At 41.9% G+C, this 17,446-nt stretch overlaps 1 protein-coding gene across 6 annotated transcripts in view; it reads left to right on the top strand.

Moving 5' to 3' along the window:
• Window positions 1-17,446, top strand: part of LRIG2 (leucine rich repeats and immunoglobulin like domains 2) — a 69,867-nt gene that overhangs the window by 27,610 nt on the left and 24,811 nt on the right. For 5 of the 6 annotated variants that reach the window (XM_051856150.3, XM_008264647.5, XM_008264649.5 and 2 more), the window contains exons 3-11: window positions 5,031-5,105; window positions 5,261-5,395; window positions 5,916-6,059; window positions 6,169-6,312; window positions 6,785-6,928; window positions 7,101-7,244; window positions 11,047-11,127; window positions 12,189-12,260; window positions 12,399-12,467. In XM_051856150.3, coding sequence (XP_051712110.1) covers window positions 5,035-5,105; window positions 5,261-5,395; window positions 5,916-6,059; window positions 6,169-6,312; window positions 6,785-6,928; window positions 7,101-7,244; window positions 11,047-11,127; window positions 12,189-12,260; window positions 12,399-12,467 — 1,004 coding nt within the window. In that variant the 5' untranslated portion in view covers window positions 5,031-5,034. Of the gene's footprint in view, window positions 1-3,733; window positions 3,918-5,030; window positions 5,106-5,260; window positions 5,396-5,915; window positions 6,060-6,168; window positions 6,313-6,784; window positions 6,929-7,100; window positions 7,245-11,046; window positions 11,128-12,188; window positions 12,261-12,398; window positions 12,468-17,446 lie in introns of those variants that run through there. The other variant, XM_051856149.3, reaches the window with a different exon arrangement.

The following is a 17,446-nucleotide window of genomic DNA, read 5'->3' as shown; positions in this document are numbered from 1 at the left end:
TTGGGAACGGCAGCATGTGGGTAGACGCTGCCTTATTAATTTCCCAGTAATGTGCAGTCATTCTCCAAGTTCCATGAGGCTTTTTTTTATGGCTAGACAGGGCTGTTAAAAGCACTGTGCACTGTTTTGTCTGTGGAAGTAGAAAGGAGGGTTTGGAACTGCTGGTTTGGCTTTAGGCCTCTCCATAGAACAACTGATAGCACTTCTGGTCATTTATCTGTCTTTTCATGGGAAACATCAGGACCAAGAAGGTTGTGCCCTATTTGTTTTCTGGTTGCCCAGCCTGGTCTTTATTTTTCTTTTTCCCAAGCTTAGTTTGTTCTCTCTTACCCTGTTGAGTGACAAGATACATTTTTCACAGTTGGGTTCAGTCTCTTCCACATTGGCTATAGCTTCCCCAGCATCATACACAATCTTTTCCTACAAACAGACTAAGGAGAGAGAAACAGAGCTTACTCTTCCTCTGGGGCTGCTTTTTGACAGCTTATTTTTCACACTGGTGTTAACCGCCTCATTGGGCCTGTGAAAAGCCTGAGCACTGGGTACCCTGCCTCATCTCCAATTCCGTTAGGATGCCCTGAGCTTCTCCCGTTATTCCAGGGAAATGTCTGCCTGGTAAGTCTTCATTCAGCCAAGCATACCTCATTCCCATTTTGATCCAGTTCATAAAGGAATGATTTCCTTGCACTTGATAGGCATTTTGCAGATTCTGCGTAAGTGTTGGGTTGTGATCTCTTTTTCAGCTTCATTTCCTGCCTAAGAAATATCTCCTTCATATCCCAGAGTCTCATCATCCAGGTGGTCAGATTCTCATGGGAGCAGTTTTTTTTTTTCCCCCAAAGTTTTTGCAGTGGCTAGCAGTTCTGTGAAGGTATGTTCTTAGATCATTAAGGGTTCCTCTACAGAGGGTGCCTCCTCTTAAGCTGGCTGCCACACGAGTTGGGCTTTGGAAAAGAATGGGGACTCAGACACTGAAGGATCTTCCTTTTCTGTCACCTCAGCATCATTCACGTCCTCACCCTCCTCCTTCCAAAGGATTCTAGTTCTTCCCGCTCAGGTCATGAGACAATATCCCTGACTTGTTGCCTTCTTCATTTCTTCCCTCCTATTCAGACAAAATGGCAAGCTAAGGTCTCTAATTTAGAACTGCTCTTCCATTTTTTTTTCCTGACAAATTAGAAGCCTGAAGGGAGGCAGAAGGATGCATATCCTTTTGTAATTGTAATTTTTACTCCAAATGTTTGCCTTTGCTGTGTAGCCAGTTGTGCCTTGGAAGGTAGCTGAAAAGCCCATGGTAATGGCCAGCCCGCTGTGGTGGCAGCACATTGCCCTTCCTTACCACAGTGACTTAAATATTCAACAAATAACAGAAACACACAGTGGGCTGCAAGCCATGCCACTACTACTCACAGAGGCAGATGGCTCATCTGCCAGTGCTGCCTTTCCCTTACCCATTTCCTCAGTCCCCTCTCTGGCTCGCCAGTTGTTTTGGGAAAATCCAGAGTAACAGAACTGGCTACCAAGGTACAAAGTACTGTGGAACCAAAGAAAGAGGACAAATTCCATATGAACTTTATTGGAGATGGGATGGGAACTTAATAGACTCAAATATGATCTCAGGTGCCTAAAAGACATATGAATCTTCACAAGCCAGGAGGAAAAGATTTATAGAGACAGGTGGCTCAAGGTTAGTTGTAATTCACTTGGACTTTTTGAAGAAATATTAACATTCATAAGAGACATTCCAGGCATCAGATAAGAGTGGCAGGTTATCTTACTTACTTTGTCTGCCGTATATGACTTGGGATAACCTTCAGGGTCACATAGAGAGCAGTGGTAGTTGCATTTAAAATGCTGTTGTCATGTCAACCTGATGCCCTGTTATACACCATTTTGCCTTTATACTGAATACCTTGAGAACTGTCAGATTTATTTTTTTTAAATTCTTTACTGACAGGGTAATAACTTCTTCATACTGTTGTCTCTATATTCTCTTTTCCCTGGCTCCAATTTATTGCTTCTTAGGGCTGGCATTGTGACATAGCAGGTTAAGCTGCTGCTTGCAATGCTGGCATCCCATATGGACACTTGAGCCAGCACTCTGATGGGGATGTCAGCATAGCAGGCGGCTCACCAGCCCCTCCATGAGATTCATTACTTTGATTGATTTCTTGGCAGCCTTTTACTTCTGGTTTCTTCTGTGTGTTCTAGATTGTTGATGTTGTTTGATGATTGGAAACCAGGTTAATAAAACATGATTGTAATAAATTTGATAAAAAATGTGAGACAACCTGTTAAAAGGATTTCTGGAATAGATGTGACATGCTATCTGTAAAATTAAGCCATAGATTCCAACTCTGAGTGGTCAAATCTCATTTTTTGTCTCAGGCATCACTTTCTAACTTTGAATAGCTATTTTTTTTTAAAGTTCCATTTATTTTAATTTGAAAGAACAATAGTGAGACACAGAGAGATCTTCCATCTTTTGGTTTTCTCCCTGACTGCCTTGAAAGCCAGAGCTTAGCCAGGCCGAAACCAGGCTGAAACCTGAAACTCCATCTGGGACTCCCAAGGGGGTGGCAGGGACCAAGTGCTTGAACCATTACCTACTACCTACTAGTGTGTGCATTAGCAAGACGCTGGATCAGAAGCAGAGTGAGGATTCAGACCCAGGTTTACCAGTATGGATGTGGGCATCCCAGTGGTGGTGGCTGTGGCTTCTGCTTCTTCTTCAAAGATTTATTTATTTATTTGGAAGTCAGTTACAGAGAGGAGAGACAGAGAGAGAGAGCGAGCTTCCATCCACTGGTTCACTCCCTAGATGGCCTCAGTGACTTGGCAAGAGCTAGGAGCTTCTTTAGGTTCTCCCATGTGGGTGGCAGGGTCCCAAACATTTTCATCACCTTCAGTTGCTTTTCCCAAGTCATCAGCAGGGAACTGGGTTGGAAGTGGAGCAGCCAGGACTTGAACTGGTGCCTATATGGGATGCTAGTGTTGCAAGCCGGTCCCCCAAGTGTTTTCTTAACCACTGTGCCAGGTAGCCACCCCAAACTTTGATAGCTCTAGAAACAAATTGTGTGGGACTGGCGTTGTGGTATAGCAGGTTAAGCCACCACCTATGGCACCGGCATCCCATATGAATGCCAGGTCAAGTCCTGGCTGTTCCACTTCCAATTTCGCTTCCTGCTATTGGCCTGGGAAAGCAGCAGATAATGGCCCAAGTGTTTGGGCCCCTGCGCCACCTGGGAGACCTGAAAGAAGCTCCTGGTTCCTGGCTTCTGTTTGGCCCAGATCCAACGATTGCATTTGGGAGTGAACCAGACAATCTCTCTTTGTAAATTTCAAATACATACATAAATCTTTAAAAACAACCCAACAATGTGTGTGTGTGTGTGTGTGTATGTATGTATGTATGTTTAGAGAAGGAAAAGGGAGGGTACTTATTACCTATCATAAATGAAGGTATTCAAAGACTTGCTGAGACTAAAAGTATTTATAATTTCCTAGCTTTTCTAATATTGATATCAACAATAAAACAACACTAAGTAAAAGCAGTTCTTATTAAAATCTTGTAAATTCTCAATAAGAACATTTTTATGCTAGTCTAATTCATTTTGTGTCATATAGGTCTTTTCAAATTTGGTATTTATAATAAAGAATATCTGTTGTGGCCAATGCTGTGGCATAGTGGGTTAAGCCATGGTCAGCAGCGCCAATATTCCATAGAGTCGCCAGTTTGAATCCCTGCTGCTCCACTTCCTATCCAGCTTTTGTGTCTGAGAAAGCAATGGAGGATGGCCCAAATCCTTGGGCCCCTGCACATACATGGGAGACCCGGAGAAATCTCCAGCTCCTGGCTTTGATCTGCCCAGTCCCAGTCGTTGTGGCCATTTGGCGAGTGAACTAGTGGATGGAAGGTATCTCTCTTTCTGCTTCTCCTTCTCTCTCTCTCCCTCTCCCCCTCTCCCTCCCTCTCTTTCTCTAACTCTGCCTTTCAAGTGAATAAATATATCTTAAAAAATATCTTAAGCTATCTATGCGAGTGAGATTCCAGTGGAAAGAACAGGTCATCAAAGAAGGAGGTACCTTTCTCTGAAAGGAGGAGAGAACTTCCACTTTGACTACGACCTTGTCTAAATATAAGAGTCAGTGAACTTGGGCTGGCGCCGCGGCTCACTAGGCTAATCCTCCACCTTGCGGCGCCGGCACACTGGGTTCTAGTCCCGGTCAGGGCGCCGGATTCTTTCCCGGTTGCCCCTCTTCCAGGCCAGCTCTCTGCTGTGGCCCGGGAGTGCAGTGGAGGATGGCCCAAGTGCTTGGGCCCTGCACCCCATGGGAGACCAGGAGAAGTACCTGGCTCCTGCCATTGGATCAGCGCGGTGCGCCAGCCGCAGCACGCCGTCCGCGGTGGCCATTGGAGGAATACCTTTCTCTCTGTCTACCTTTCTCTCTGTCTCTTTCTCTCTCAATGTCCACATTGCCTGTTAAAAAAAAAAAAAAAAAGAAAAAGAAAAAAGAGTCGGTGAACTCAAAAGGCTTCCATAGCTATGGCAACTTATGACAAGAGCCTAGAGTGATTACTGATGCCATAAACAAGAGTGTCAATTTGTTAAGTCAACAACAGGAGTCACTGTGCACTTACTCCTCATGTAGGATCTCTGTCCTTAATGTGCTGTACATTGTGATTTAATGCTATAACTAGTACTCGAACAGTATTTTTCACTTTGTGTTGCTATGTGGGTACAAACTGTTGAAATCTTTACTTAATATATACTAAACTGATCTTATGTATATAAAGAGAATTGAAAATGAATCTTGATATGAATGGAAGGGGAGAGGGAGCAGGAAAGGGGAGGGCTGCGGGTGGGAGGGAAGTTGTGAGGGGGGGAAGCCATTGTAATCCATAAGCTATACTTTGGAAATTTATATTCATTAAATAAAAGTTTAAAAAAAAATCTTAAGCTGAAAACTAGAATTCTAGAGGTAATGTTTTTCTTATAAAGCTTTGTATCTGCTTTCCCCTTGCCTAGGAAAATGAATTACAATGAATTAACAGAAATACCATATTTTGGAGAGCCATCATCTAATATTACTCTGCTTTCATTGTAAGTGATTAAGATTTCAGATCTTTTACATAAATTATGGACAATGTACAGTTTGTTTTCTTGTTTAAGTACTCATATTATTGATCCTAATTTAACTTTCTTTTGTCCTGGGGTGGATCACTAGCAATAGCTTCAATATAATGTTTATTTTGTAGAGTCCATAATCTAATTCCAGAAATAAATGCAGAGGCATTCCAGTTTTACCCTGCTCTTGAAAGTTTGGACCTCAGCTCAAATGTAATATCAGAAATCAAGACATCCTCATTTCCTCGAATGCAACTTAAATACCTGTAAGTAAAAAGAATTTACGTTAGATTTACTTTAAAGTGCATACTTATTGTTGGTATCCCAAATATCTGTTAGTTATTGTGATTTTGTTACACAAGTGTAAAAAAAAAGTAAAGTCAAGTTTTTGGATTATTTTTTCTTGTTTCCCCCAAAAGAAAGAGGGTATTATTCTCAGAAAATACTAGCGAGTACCTAGGGTAATTTTTGAGGTTTAAATCTGATTTTTTTAAACCAATAGCTTTGTTAAAAGCAAAATAGAAGTGGTTGTTATATAATGATGATGATAATTAAACATGTATGCTAGTGTTTTCTAGTTTATAAAGCATATTCACACATACTGTTTCATAACAACCTACATGAAATAGGTCTCATCCTAATTTTGTAGATGAACAAAGCAAGCAGTTAACTGTTTTGTAAAGTTGTTAAGTGATAGAGCTGGAGCCTAGTCATAGGGCTGCTTTCCACTGGTCGGATTTTTTTATTTTACTATATTTTTTTTATCTGTTGTCTTTTTCATTTTAGAAATTTGAGTAATAACAGGATAAGCACCCTGGAAGCTGGTTGCTTTGATAATTTATCAAGTTCTTTATTAGTGGTAAAGTTAAACCGGAACCGGATTAGCATGATTCCACCTAAGATCTTCAAGCTGCCCCACCTCCAATTCTTGTGAGTAACTAGATGAAGAAGTAGAGTTTTTCCTAGTCTTTTTCTTTATAATTTTGTTGGAGCAGTTTAACAAAAAAATTTTCTGACCGTAAAACTATTTTTGTTAAAGGGAACTTAAAAGGAACAGGATTAAAATTGTGGAAGGTCTTACATTCCAAGGGCTTGACTCCTTAAGATCTTTGAAAATGCAGCGGAATGGAATTAGTAAACTTAAGGATGGAGCATTTTTCGGCCTGAATAACATGGAAGAACTGTAAGTACTAGAAAGGAGCCTGGGACTTTTCAGTGCCAAGCGGCTGGGATTGTTGGCTTGGTTATACGAGGGTACATTCATTCTTTCTCTGTCCTCTGATGTGAAATAAGTACACACAAAGCTTTTTAAGTTTGGTTAACCAGGTGGTATTTTGATTAATTGTTCTTACAAATTTCTCATCTAAAAATGTTTACATTCCCTTAATGTTCTGACTGATGGAAATTCCGAAAATTTATTCAGAACAGGAATCCTATACCACTTGGCATGTTGATTTTGGAGATCTGCCATTTTAGATAGTCTTACTGTCCTCTAGCACTAATTTTTAAGTAAGATACAAGTATTTATTGAATAGAATTTGTTGGCTCATTTGGATTGAAGAGAGGTATATGCTTTTCTGAGAAATGAGATTTAAAACTACTTGTCATTGAAATGCCTCGTTTTGAAATGTGCTTTCTCCTCTCGAATTCTGCAGAGAACTGGAACACAATAACCTTACTTGGGTGCATAAGGGGTGGTTGTATGGCTTGCGAATGCTACAGCAACTCTATGTGAGCCAGAATGCCATTGAAAGAATCAGCCCTGATGCATGGGAGTTCTGCCAAAGACTCTCCGAACTGTAAGTGTTGGGTGGCGTTTCTGGCGAGGCTGCGGGCCTAGAAGGGGTTGGAATAAAGCATTCCCATGATCAGTAATGGTATCTGACACCTTTCTTTCTTAGAGTGTGCAAGAATTTGTATGTTGAACCAAAATATAATGAGCTGCTTTCCTTCCATGTTTCCTGTTTTTAGTGATTTGTCTTATAACCAGCTGACCCGCCTGGATGAGTCTGCCTTTGTGGGTCTGAGTTTACTGGAGAGATTGAATTTAGGGGACAACAGAGTCACTCATATTGCTGATGGTGTATTTAGGTTTCTTTCCAATCTTCAGACACTGTAAGTATCCATTTCCCTCCCTCTCCCTTCCCTCCATGCTAAATTTTTTTAACATGATACAGAAAATTAAAACGACTAATCAGTCTATAGATTTATGTGTGCTAATATTTTGTGGTTCTTTCGTACTATGCCTTGAGGCAAGACAATCTTACTTGTCTCTATCCCCATAAATAAGATTTATTTCAATACTGTGATAGGCACTTTTTTTTGTACTTTAATTCTGAGTTAATGACCTGAACAACAAAGCCTCTCTCACTGTGCCAGTTGCTGTGAATAAAACACAGTTGCTAGCGTCAAGAATGCAGTCAGTCATTTTCTTGTTCCTTTAACCTTGGTGATGTACCACACTGCTGTTTAAGAGGATGCAGGATGAGTGGGAGGAGCAGCTCTGTTCACTGTTGCGGTTTGCTGCAGGACAGAAGAAATTAACACTTACTATCTGATATGTGCCAGGTACTTTCAGATGCCAGAAATTTTGCTGCTGTTTTCTTTTGGGGGTTGAGGTTCAGAGACATCAAAATAACTTGCTCAGAATCACATACTTTGTAAACGTGTGGGCCAGAAATGGAACCCAGGTCTCCCTGATATGAAAGGTCATGTGTGCTTTGTCATCCCACCAGGTAGCAAAATCCCTTAGCTTTTCCTGGGCACCATTTTTTGGGTCTCTTCCTCCAGTTGGGGAAGGATCTAGGACTAGATAGTTGTTAAAGACAACTTAAACTCTAAAACCCTGTGGCTCTGTAAGTTAAATGTTTTATCCTGATCAAGGAATAGAATTTATTGAATGAAGCAGTATTTGAATGAAATACGGTAATCTCAAATAGAGCAGAATCAGAAAAAACAGTAATTAGTAGAATTTGTAACTTCTTAAGTTTCCTCTCTAGTGAACTTTCTGGTCATCAAGTTTAGAATTGATAAATGATTTCAGAAAAGAGGCTCCCAATTTTGGGATCTAGCCATCAGTGAGAAGGACAGCATGATAATTTTGTGAAGGTGTATGTGTGCACATGCACAGAGGTATGGTTTTTTTTATAAGTTCTTTCTGATTTGGCCTTATAAAATTCAAAATGGTTTTCTTTTTTTCACTTTGCTGCATTATCAGCAGTAAAACTAGAGGAGTGGAAATTGGGCATCAGATGCACCTGCAGCTTTTTGGCAGTTCAGGGAGTGACAATTTTTCACTGGTTACTGCTTGTATAATTAAAATTTATGGATATAGTTGCAGAAGTAAATGATTTCCTAGTGGCTCAGAAACAGTTAAGGTAGAACTAGGATTGAATCTTAGAAACTGCTTAGCTCAGTGCTCTTTTTTTTTTTTTTTTTTTTTTTTTAAAGATTTATTTATTTGAAAGGCAGAGTTACAGAGAGGCAGAGGCAGAGAGAAGTCTTCCATCTGCTGGTTCACTCCCCAGATGGCTGCAACAACCAGAGCTGCACTGATCTGAAGCCAGGAGCCAGGAGCTTCTTCCAGGTCTCCCACGCAGGTGCAGGGGCCCAAGCACTTGGGCCATCTTCTACTACTTTCCCAGGCCATAGCAGAGAGCCAGATTGGAAGGGAAGCAGCCGGGACTCAAACCAGTGCCCATATGGTATGCCGGCACTGCAACCAGCGGCTTTACCTGCTACACCACAGCGCCAGCCCTAGCTCAGTGCTCTTACCAGAGTGGATGACATTTTGTTAGTTTGGGGAAGAATGTCTAACCATGTTTGCTGTAGAGAAGGGGGAAAGTCCTGAAGAGTTGGGGCACTTGTTATTTCATTGTTTATTCCTCAGTAAGATAAAATAAAGATAGCCACGTGAGAAGAGAGATCTCCTAGCTCCTTTCTGTTAATCACACATATTTATATTTGTCCTATAAAGCAAAAAGCTTTGAGCTTTATTTTCCTGTGAGACAACTTAAGGAAGCAAAGGTAATTAAGTATTTTTGACTGGTATTCTGTCAGCATGTGATGTAATATAATTACATATCCTCTGAGAATGAAAGAATAGATTTATTTTTAAAGATTTTGATTTTTATTTATTTGAAAGGCAGAGTTACAAAGAGAGGTAGAGACAGAGAGAGAGAGAGGTCTTCCATCAGCTGGTTCATCCCTCAAATGGCCACCATGGCCGGAGCTGAGCTGAGCCAATCTGAAGCCAGGAGCCAGGAGCTTCTTCCAGGTTTCCCACATGATTGGAGGGGCCCAAGGACTTGGGCCATCTTCTACAGCTTTCCCAGGCACATCAGCAGGGAGCTGGATTGGAAGTGGAGCAGCCAGGACTTGAACCAGCACCTGTAGGAGATGCCGGTGCCACAGGCCAGGGCTTTTAACCAGCTGCACCACGGCGCTGCTCCTGAAAGAATAAATTTCCTTTTTTTAAGAAAATACACTGACCACTGTATTACATGTAATACATGTAATACATGGGAATATCATTCTTGCTTCCCAGGGGGTATATTAATTGCTTTGAAGCTGTGAAGCTCTGTATTTGGTACTATTCTTTGTCAACTGTTTTAAGTTTAAAGACCCTGGGGGAAAGCTTGGGTCTCCCAAAAATCTCAGTTGTCTTAAATCAGATTTGTAAGCCATATCCTCTGTATCTTGTGATCCTCCTACTTTAAAAAAACTTTTTAAAAATATTTATTTATTTGAAAGAGTTACAGAGCAAGAGGATAATATAGAGAAAGTCATTTGCATCCACTGATTCACTCCTCAAAAGACCAAAATCGCCAGGGCTGGGCCAGGCCGAAGCCAGGAGCCAGGAGCTTCTTCCAGGTCTCCCACATGGGAGACAGGGAGCCAAGCAGTTCAGCAGTCTTCTGTTGCTTTCCCAGACACATTAGCAGAGAGCTGGGTCAGAAGTGGAATAACTGAGACTTGAACTGGCATCCATGTGGATGCCAGTGTTGCAGGCATTGGCTTAACCCACTGTACCACAATGCTGGCCCCAGTTCTCCTTTTTGCAGGACCCTGTCTATCATGTTTAATATACTGACACAATTCAGGACTCTGTAAAACTCAAAAAAGCTACTTTAAGTTGTGGCTACAGGGCTGAATCTGTGGGTGGCAAAGCACTCTCAACACAGAGATAGAATAATCAGAAATTTATTTATAACTAAAGAGAAAGAAATAGTTAAGAGGAGAAATCACCGTATTGGAGGAGAGATGCCAACACCTGAAGTGTTGTGGCTGGAGAATCCCGAAATAGTGTGTCTTCAGGGTCTGGATGGGAGGTCCTGGGCAGTGTCTTCTCCATGGGTGAGATTTTGAAGTTTTTCCCTCCCAAAGCCTCTTAAATATCATTGTGAACAAAGGTGGCTTTTACCCAAGGGTGCTTGTGTGACTGGGGTGTTTAATCTCCTAGGAACTGGCTAGGGACCAGGGGGGACCACCACTACCACCCCACCTCCCTTAGTTCATATCTCAAGTGAAAACAGCTTGTTTTTCTGTGCAGGTGAGTCAAACCTACAGAAAAAAACAGCACCTGCAGCTCTGGGCTGTGGAATTTATAGGGCAAACAAGGAACATGGAAGATCTTTCTCTTCATATGAATCCTTTAGACTGTTAGCTAGGAAGATAGTACTCCTGGCAGGTGTCTTGATTTATTTATCAAGGCCAGCTGAATTCTTAGCCTGTGAGAGTCAGTTTGAACTTAAAAAAGAAAAAAAAAAAAAAAGCCAGGATTAAGTCTTCATCATAAATAACTGCTAAAATAAGATTGAAAATTAGTATAAATCCATTGACACTGCCATGTCCAGATGCTGACCAGTGGTGTGATGGTTGTGCTTTCATAACCTATTTTTCTCTGACATTTTTGTAGAGACTTAAGAAACAATGAGATTTCATGGGCCATAGAAGATGCTAGTGAAGCCTTTGCTGGACTCACAAGTCTCACTAAATTGTATGTATTTCTGTTTGTGTCTACAAAGTGTGTTTTTGGGACCCAATTGTAAATGTGATGAGTTAGTTTGATAGTGCGGAGCCTTCTGATCACTCTGCTGATGGAGGGGGCTTTGTCGTGTGACAAAGTTTGTGTTGGTGATGTTGGGGCACTTTTTATTGACAAAGTGTTGCTGTGGGCACTTAGAGGAAAGTTACTCATGGAACTGGAATTTCTATTCAAGTAGAAGAAATGCACTGAAACACCATAGTTGGACTGATCATCTGTTTAATTGTGTGAGATTAGTGAGTGATTCATCTGAAGGGGAGGGTTTTCTAACATGAAGATTTTAGCTCTTCCATGAGAAAAGTTTCTTCCAGCATTCACACTATTTTATTAAAAAAATTTATTTATTTATTTAAAAGGCAGAGTTATAGAGAGACACAGAGAGAGAGAGAGAGTCTTCCATCTGCTGCTTCACTCCCCAAATGGCCACAACGGCTGCAGCTGGGCTGATCCGGAGCCAAGAGCCAGTAGCATCTTCTGGATCTCCCATGTGGATGCAGGGGCCCAAGAACTTGGCCCATGTTCTCTTGCTTTCCCAGGCCATGGCAGAGAGCTGGATCAGAAGTGGAGCAGCTGGGATTTGAACTGGTGCCCATATGGGATGCTGACACTGCAGGCGGAGGCTTAACCTGCTATGCCACAGCACTGGCCCCCACACTTTTGTCTTTGATCTGATCTTTTGGCAAGAAGAGAGAAATGGGGAATATAATCCGTTTTAGTTTATGATAACTACTAGTTAGCCAGTGGTCAGGATGGTTGTCCGGAGGTACCTCATTGAGCTCCAGCATCTTAATAGAAGGATTCATGCTGTGCTTTGTACTGGTTAACAGTACAAGTTCATAGCTTTCTAAAAAGATGCATGTTATCATCAAATTATTTACATAAAATGTGTTTATTTCCTTGCACGTACATCGACTATACCTCAATGAACCTGTTAAAAAAAACAGCAAAAATAATTCTTATACTGATTTTCACTTTGTACAGAGACATGTTTAATGAATTCAATTTCTTTTCAGAATCTTACAAGGAAACCAGATTAAATCAATTACAAAGAAAGCATTCATTGGTCTTGAATCTCTTGAGCATCTGTAAGTATTTTTGAAATACATTTAGCTCACTAAATAAGTAATCTTTGTTACTAGCAGAGGTTTTTCTTCACCATTTTTAGAGTGTTTATGTAACTTAATTGTAGAAATGGTGACTGGTAATGTTTCATTTCTCTTTAGGGATTTGAACAACAATGCTGTAATGTCTATTCAAGAAAATGCTTTTTCTCAGACTCACTTGAAAGAACTGTAAGTAACTTAAGCCTTTAAAAATTTTTTTTAAATAATCGATGAGATCATTGTCTAAGTGCCCACCCTAGAATTGCTGTTTTCTTTAAAAAAATATTATGTTTATTTTCATTTATTTGAAAGGCAGAGAGAGATGCATGAAAATCTTCTGTTTGCTGGCTCACTTTGCAAATTCCTGCAATAGCCAGAGCTAGGCCAGGCTGGAGCCAGGAGCTTGGAATTCAATCCAGGTCTCCAGCGTGGTGGCAGGGACCACAGTACTTAGTGCAGCACCTGCTTCCTCCAGAGGTGTGCTTTATCAGGGGCTGGAATCGAAAGCGGATCTGAGACTTGAATGCAAGCACTGTGATTTGGTATGCAAGCATTCCAAGAGGTGTCTTAACCGCCAAAACCCTCAAGGTTGCTGTTTCAGATAAAGTAGTGAGGGGAGGCTTCTGAATTCACAGCATTTGAACCAGGACCTTAATGAAATGAAGTGACAAACCACGTGAATACTGGGTGAAGGGCTTTCCAGTCACGGGAAGTGAAATGAGATCAGAGAGTAAAGCAGGAGCCAGGTCATGTGGGACCTAATAGGTCATAAGGAATTAAAATTTTTTTCCTAAATGCTTCAAGGAATTTTGGACAATTTTGGGAAAATCCTTAGTCCAGAGTCTGGCATATAGTAAAAGTTGAATAGTTTTTTTTTTTTTTTAAAGATTTATCTATTGATTTGAAAGAATTACACTGAGAGAGGAGAGGCAGAGAGAGAGAGAGAGAGATCTTCCATCCGATGGTTCACTCCCCAATTGATAACAGTGGCCGAAGCTGAGCCGATCCAAAGCCAGGAGCCAGGAGCTTCCTCCAAGTCTCCCATGTGGGTGCGGGGGCCCAAGGAGTTGGGCCATCCTCCACTGCTTTCCCAGGCCACGGCAGAGAGCTGGATCGGAAGTGGAGCAGCTGGGTCTCGAACCGGCGCCCACGTGGGATGCAGGCGCTTCAGGCCAGGGTGTTAACGTGCTGTGCCACAGTGCCAGCCCCAAGTTGAATAGTTTCCATTAAAAACAAAAATTACAGTGCTATGAAAACCATCATTTGTTGTTTTCTGCCAAATTTTTAAAGTGGCATTTTTTATTTTTTGGTAGGGGAGAGATATGTTGATATTTTTAATTATTTCTCCTAGGCTTAATTTAATTTATAAGGGTACACTTTACTGCAATTTGGTACTACTTTTTTTTTTGCCAATGATAATATCAGCAAGAAAGGATTCTTTTTACAATTATTAATTTATTTTCATTTATTTGAGAGGCAGGGGGAGAGAGAGAGAAAGAAAGAGAGGAAGGAAGGGTGGGAATGAGAGAGGAAAGGAAAAATCTTCTGTCCCCTGATTCACTCAAACGCCCACAACATCTAGCTCTGGGCCAGGCCAAAGCCAGGAGCCCACAACTCCAGCTGTATGTTCCATGTGAGTGGCAGGGACCCAAATACTTGAGTCATCATTTGCTGCGTCTCAGGACACATTAGCAGGAAGCTGGACCTGAAGCAGAGTAGATGCCACTTGAGCCAGGCACTCCACTGTGGGATGCCTGTGTGTCCTGAAAAACCATGGCTTAACTCACTGCACCACAGCACTTGCCCCAAGTAAGCATTAATTCATTGTAAGAACCCAGTATAACGTAATTTAGTAAGTGAAAACAAATATAGTTTGAGTCTTCAGAGAGTCCTTTAGTAATTTGAGAGTTGTAGCCAAAATTCTTTGCTTGACCACCCTGTAGTCAGGCTCTTGAACCTCTCCATTCCATCTGAGTGCTCCATTGTAAAATTCAGTTTTAGCAAGAAGCCACCCTCCTGAATATCTAGTCATCCTTCATCTGATCAGATTCCTCATCCTGCAGCATTCCTCAGTGACGTCTGATCGCCCTGGCTGTGTAAGCAGGAGTCATGTTAGGTGGATTTAACTAGACTCTTTACTCCTGATGTTACCTCTTAGTAATTTTCCATACAGCAATCCCCACCCAACTCCTTGGCTATAAATTCCTCCTTGCCAAGGCTGTATTGGGAGTTGAGCCCAGTCTCTCCCCCTTTCAAAATTCCATTGCCATGGTCCCTGTGCTTATTGTGGTGGTCCTGAATAAACTCTACCTTACCATGCTTTAACAAGTATCATTGAGTAATTTTTTCTTTAACAGTTGTGGTGCTGTGACTTGGATAGGATCAGATTCATCATTGGACCCCCGGACCTCTCACCCAGGACCCCAAGTGTGCACCTTTGAAGCCTTTGTCTTCACTCCTGACTGATTGATCGGGGATCCAATGGTGAGTCAGACTGATGAACCATTGCTCCGGATGGGTGTCCGTTGAAGCTGGTAAGGAAAGATTTTTATTCTTAGGATTCTAAGTGTACTCTATAAAGCTGGGTTAGAGTCTCAGGCTTCTTTGAAAGATACCTCCTGAGATAGAAGGTCTTTCTCTTGACTTTTTGCTTTGTAGGGGTTATTCCCTGACTCCCTGGGCTCTTCTGGTATTCTATGAGGCCTCTCTTCTCTTTTGGATCCTGCTTCTCCCATGGGGATTTTTCTGTCACAAAAACCTCCTCTTCTCAAATACCTGCAGACTATGTACTCTACCAACTCTGTCCACCTCCTTGTTAGGACTTCATTAGCCTCTTTGGGAAACTTAAGATATCCCCAAACTGGCTGCACCCAAGATCTCTTCCTTCCCATTGCTGCTACTCCTTCTCCTTCCTCTTACTAACTTTAATCTTCCATCCAATTCCCTTGAATGTTCCCTCCAATTTCCATGAATCCTTTGATAAGTCCCCCTGCAGATCTCCACCTGCTTCAGCCCGTTGTCCACTGCAGCCACTCGGTTGCCTGAATGTCAGCCCCCTACCTCCTCTGGGAGTCTCAGGGGACTCAGGGACATGCTAAAGCAACTACCTGAGACTAAAAAGGAAAAGGGGTAATTGAAGGTAGACAACATACCTTATCTACATACAGGTGGGCTTTGGAGATACACAGGCAGCCTGCAGATGTCTTTTGTGTCTCTCTGAGATGACGTATCAGGACAAAAGAAAATCTTGAAAGTCTTCTCCAAAAATACTGGTAAACAGACACAATGTGGATAAAAATATACAAAGTGGAGGAAATAGGAGAGCTAACTATTTTATATGAACTAGTAAGTTTGTATTACTTGTTTTACTGACTCATGGCTGAAGTTCTAGAGGGAAAGCTGTAAGATCCATGTTTGCATCTGTGTGTGTGTGTGTGTGTGTGTGTGTGTGTTAACAAGTCTAACCTACTTACATCATGAATAATGGTGAAAATACAGCAAATCTGTATGCAAGGAAAGTGTGATATGTTTTTGGTAGAAAAGGATATGAGAAATGAAGATGTGTTTTTCTTGAGTAGAAAGAAAAGTAGTTTTGTCCTACTTGGAGATCAATTAAAGTGTTAGATTGAGAAAGAAGAATGAAAGGGGAGGGCTGGCGCCGCGGCTCACTTGTCTAATCCTTCACCTGTGGCGCTGGCACCCCAGGTTCTAGTCCCATTTGGGGCGCTGGATTGTGTCCCAGTTGCTCCTCTTCCAGTCCAGCTCTCTGCTGTGGCCCGGGAAGGCAGTGGAGAATAGCCCAAGTGCTTGGGCCCTGCACCCACATGGGAGACCAGGAGGAAGCACCTGGCTCCTGGCTTCAGATTGGCGTTGTGCACTGGCCGCAGCACACCAGCCGTGGCAGCCATTTGGAGGGTGAACCAATGGAAAAAGGAAGACCGTTCTAACTCCGCCTGTCCAAAAAAAAAAAAACAAAAAAAAACAAAAAAATGGGGTTGGGGGGGGAATGAAGGATAACAGGATAAAATGTGGGGTAAGATTGGGCCTGATTGTTAAGGTGCTTGTTGGGATACCAGGATCCTGTATCAGAGTACCTGATTTGAGTCCTGGACCCACTCCCAATTCCGGCTTCTTGCTAATGAGTGCCCTGGGAGGCAGTAGGTGATGGCTCAAGTAATTGGTTCCCTGCCACCCATGTAGGATACCTGGGTTTCTGCCTACCTTGAACTCATCCAGTCATGGCTGCCAAAGGCATCTGGGTTAGAGTAAACTAGCAGATGGGTGTGCTCTCTGTTTGTTTTCCTGCCTCTTGAATAAATAAATTATAAAAATTTTTTTAATAAAAGCATCTGGTGGTTATAGAGTAAGTTTTTAAAGCAAATTTCAGTATCAATAGTATACCAAACAAAATTAAAATTTAATGTCTTTCAGCTGTTAAAAGGTCAAAGTTTTGTTTTGTTTTAAAGATAATATTTATTTATTTGAAAGGCAGAGCAACAGATACAGACAGACACAGAGATATCTTCCATCTGCTGATTCACTCCCCAAATGGCCACAGTAGCAGGTCTGGGCCAGGAACTCCATCCTGGTCTGTTACATTGATGGCAGGGGCCCAAGTACTTGGGCTGTCTTTTGTTGCTTTCCAAGGTGAATTAGTAGGAAGTGGAACAGCCAGGACTCCAAAAAACAATCCAGTATGGAATGCCAGCTTTATAAGCAGTGGCCTAACCTGCTGTGCCATGATACTGGCCTCTTTTTTTTTTTTTTTTTTTAAAGATTTATTTATTTATTTGAAAGGCAGAGTTACAGAGAGGCAGAGAAAGAGGGAGAGAGAGAGAGAGGCCTTTCATCTGGTTGACTGGTTGACTCCCCAGATGGCTGCAATGGCCAGAGCTGCTCCAATCCAAAGCCAGGAGCCAGGAGCTTTTTCTGGGTCTCCCATGTAGTGACCCAAGGACTTGGTCCATCTCCCACTGCTTTCCCAGGCCATAGCAGAGAGCTGAATCGGAAACAGAGTAGCTGAGACTCGAACCAGTGCCCATATGGAATGCCAGCACTGCAGGCAGCAGTTCTACCCGCTATGCCACAGCACTGGCCTTGATACTGGCCTCTTGAAAGGGTTTTCTTCTTCTTTTTTTTTTTTTTTTAAAGATTTATTTATTTACTTG

Source organism: Oryctolagus cuniculus, chromosome 7 (genome assembly GCF_051225735.1).
Source record: "Oryctolagus cuniculus isolate XC-2025 breed Fujian yellow rabbit chromosome 7, ASM5122573v1, whole genome shotgun sequence".
Classification (NCBI taxonomy): domain Eukaryota; kingdom Metazoa; phylum Chordata; class Mammalia; order Lagomorpha; family Leporidae; genus Oryctolagus; species Oryctolagus cuniculus.
This window is presented reverse-complemented; position numbering and strand designations above follow the sequence as displayed.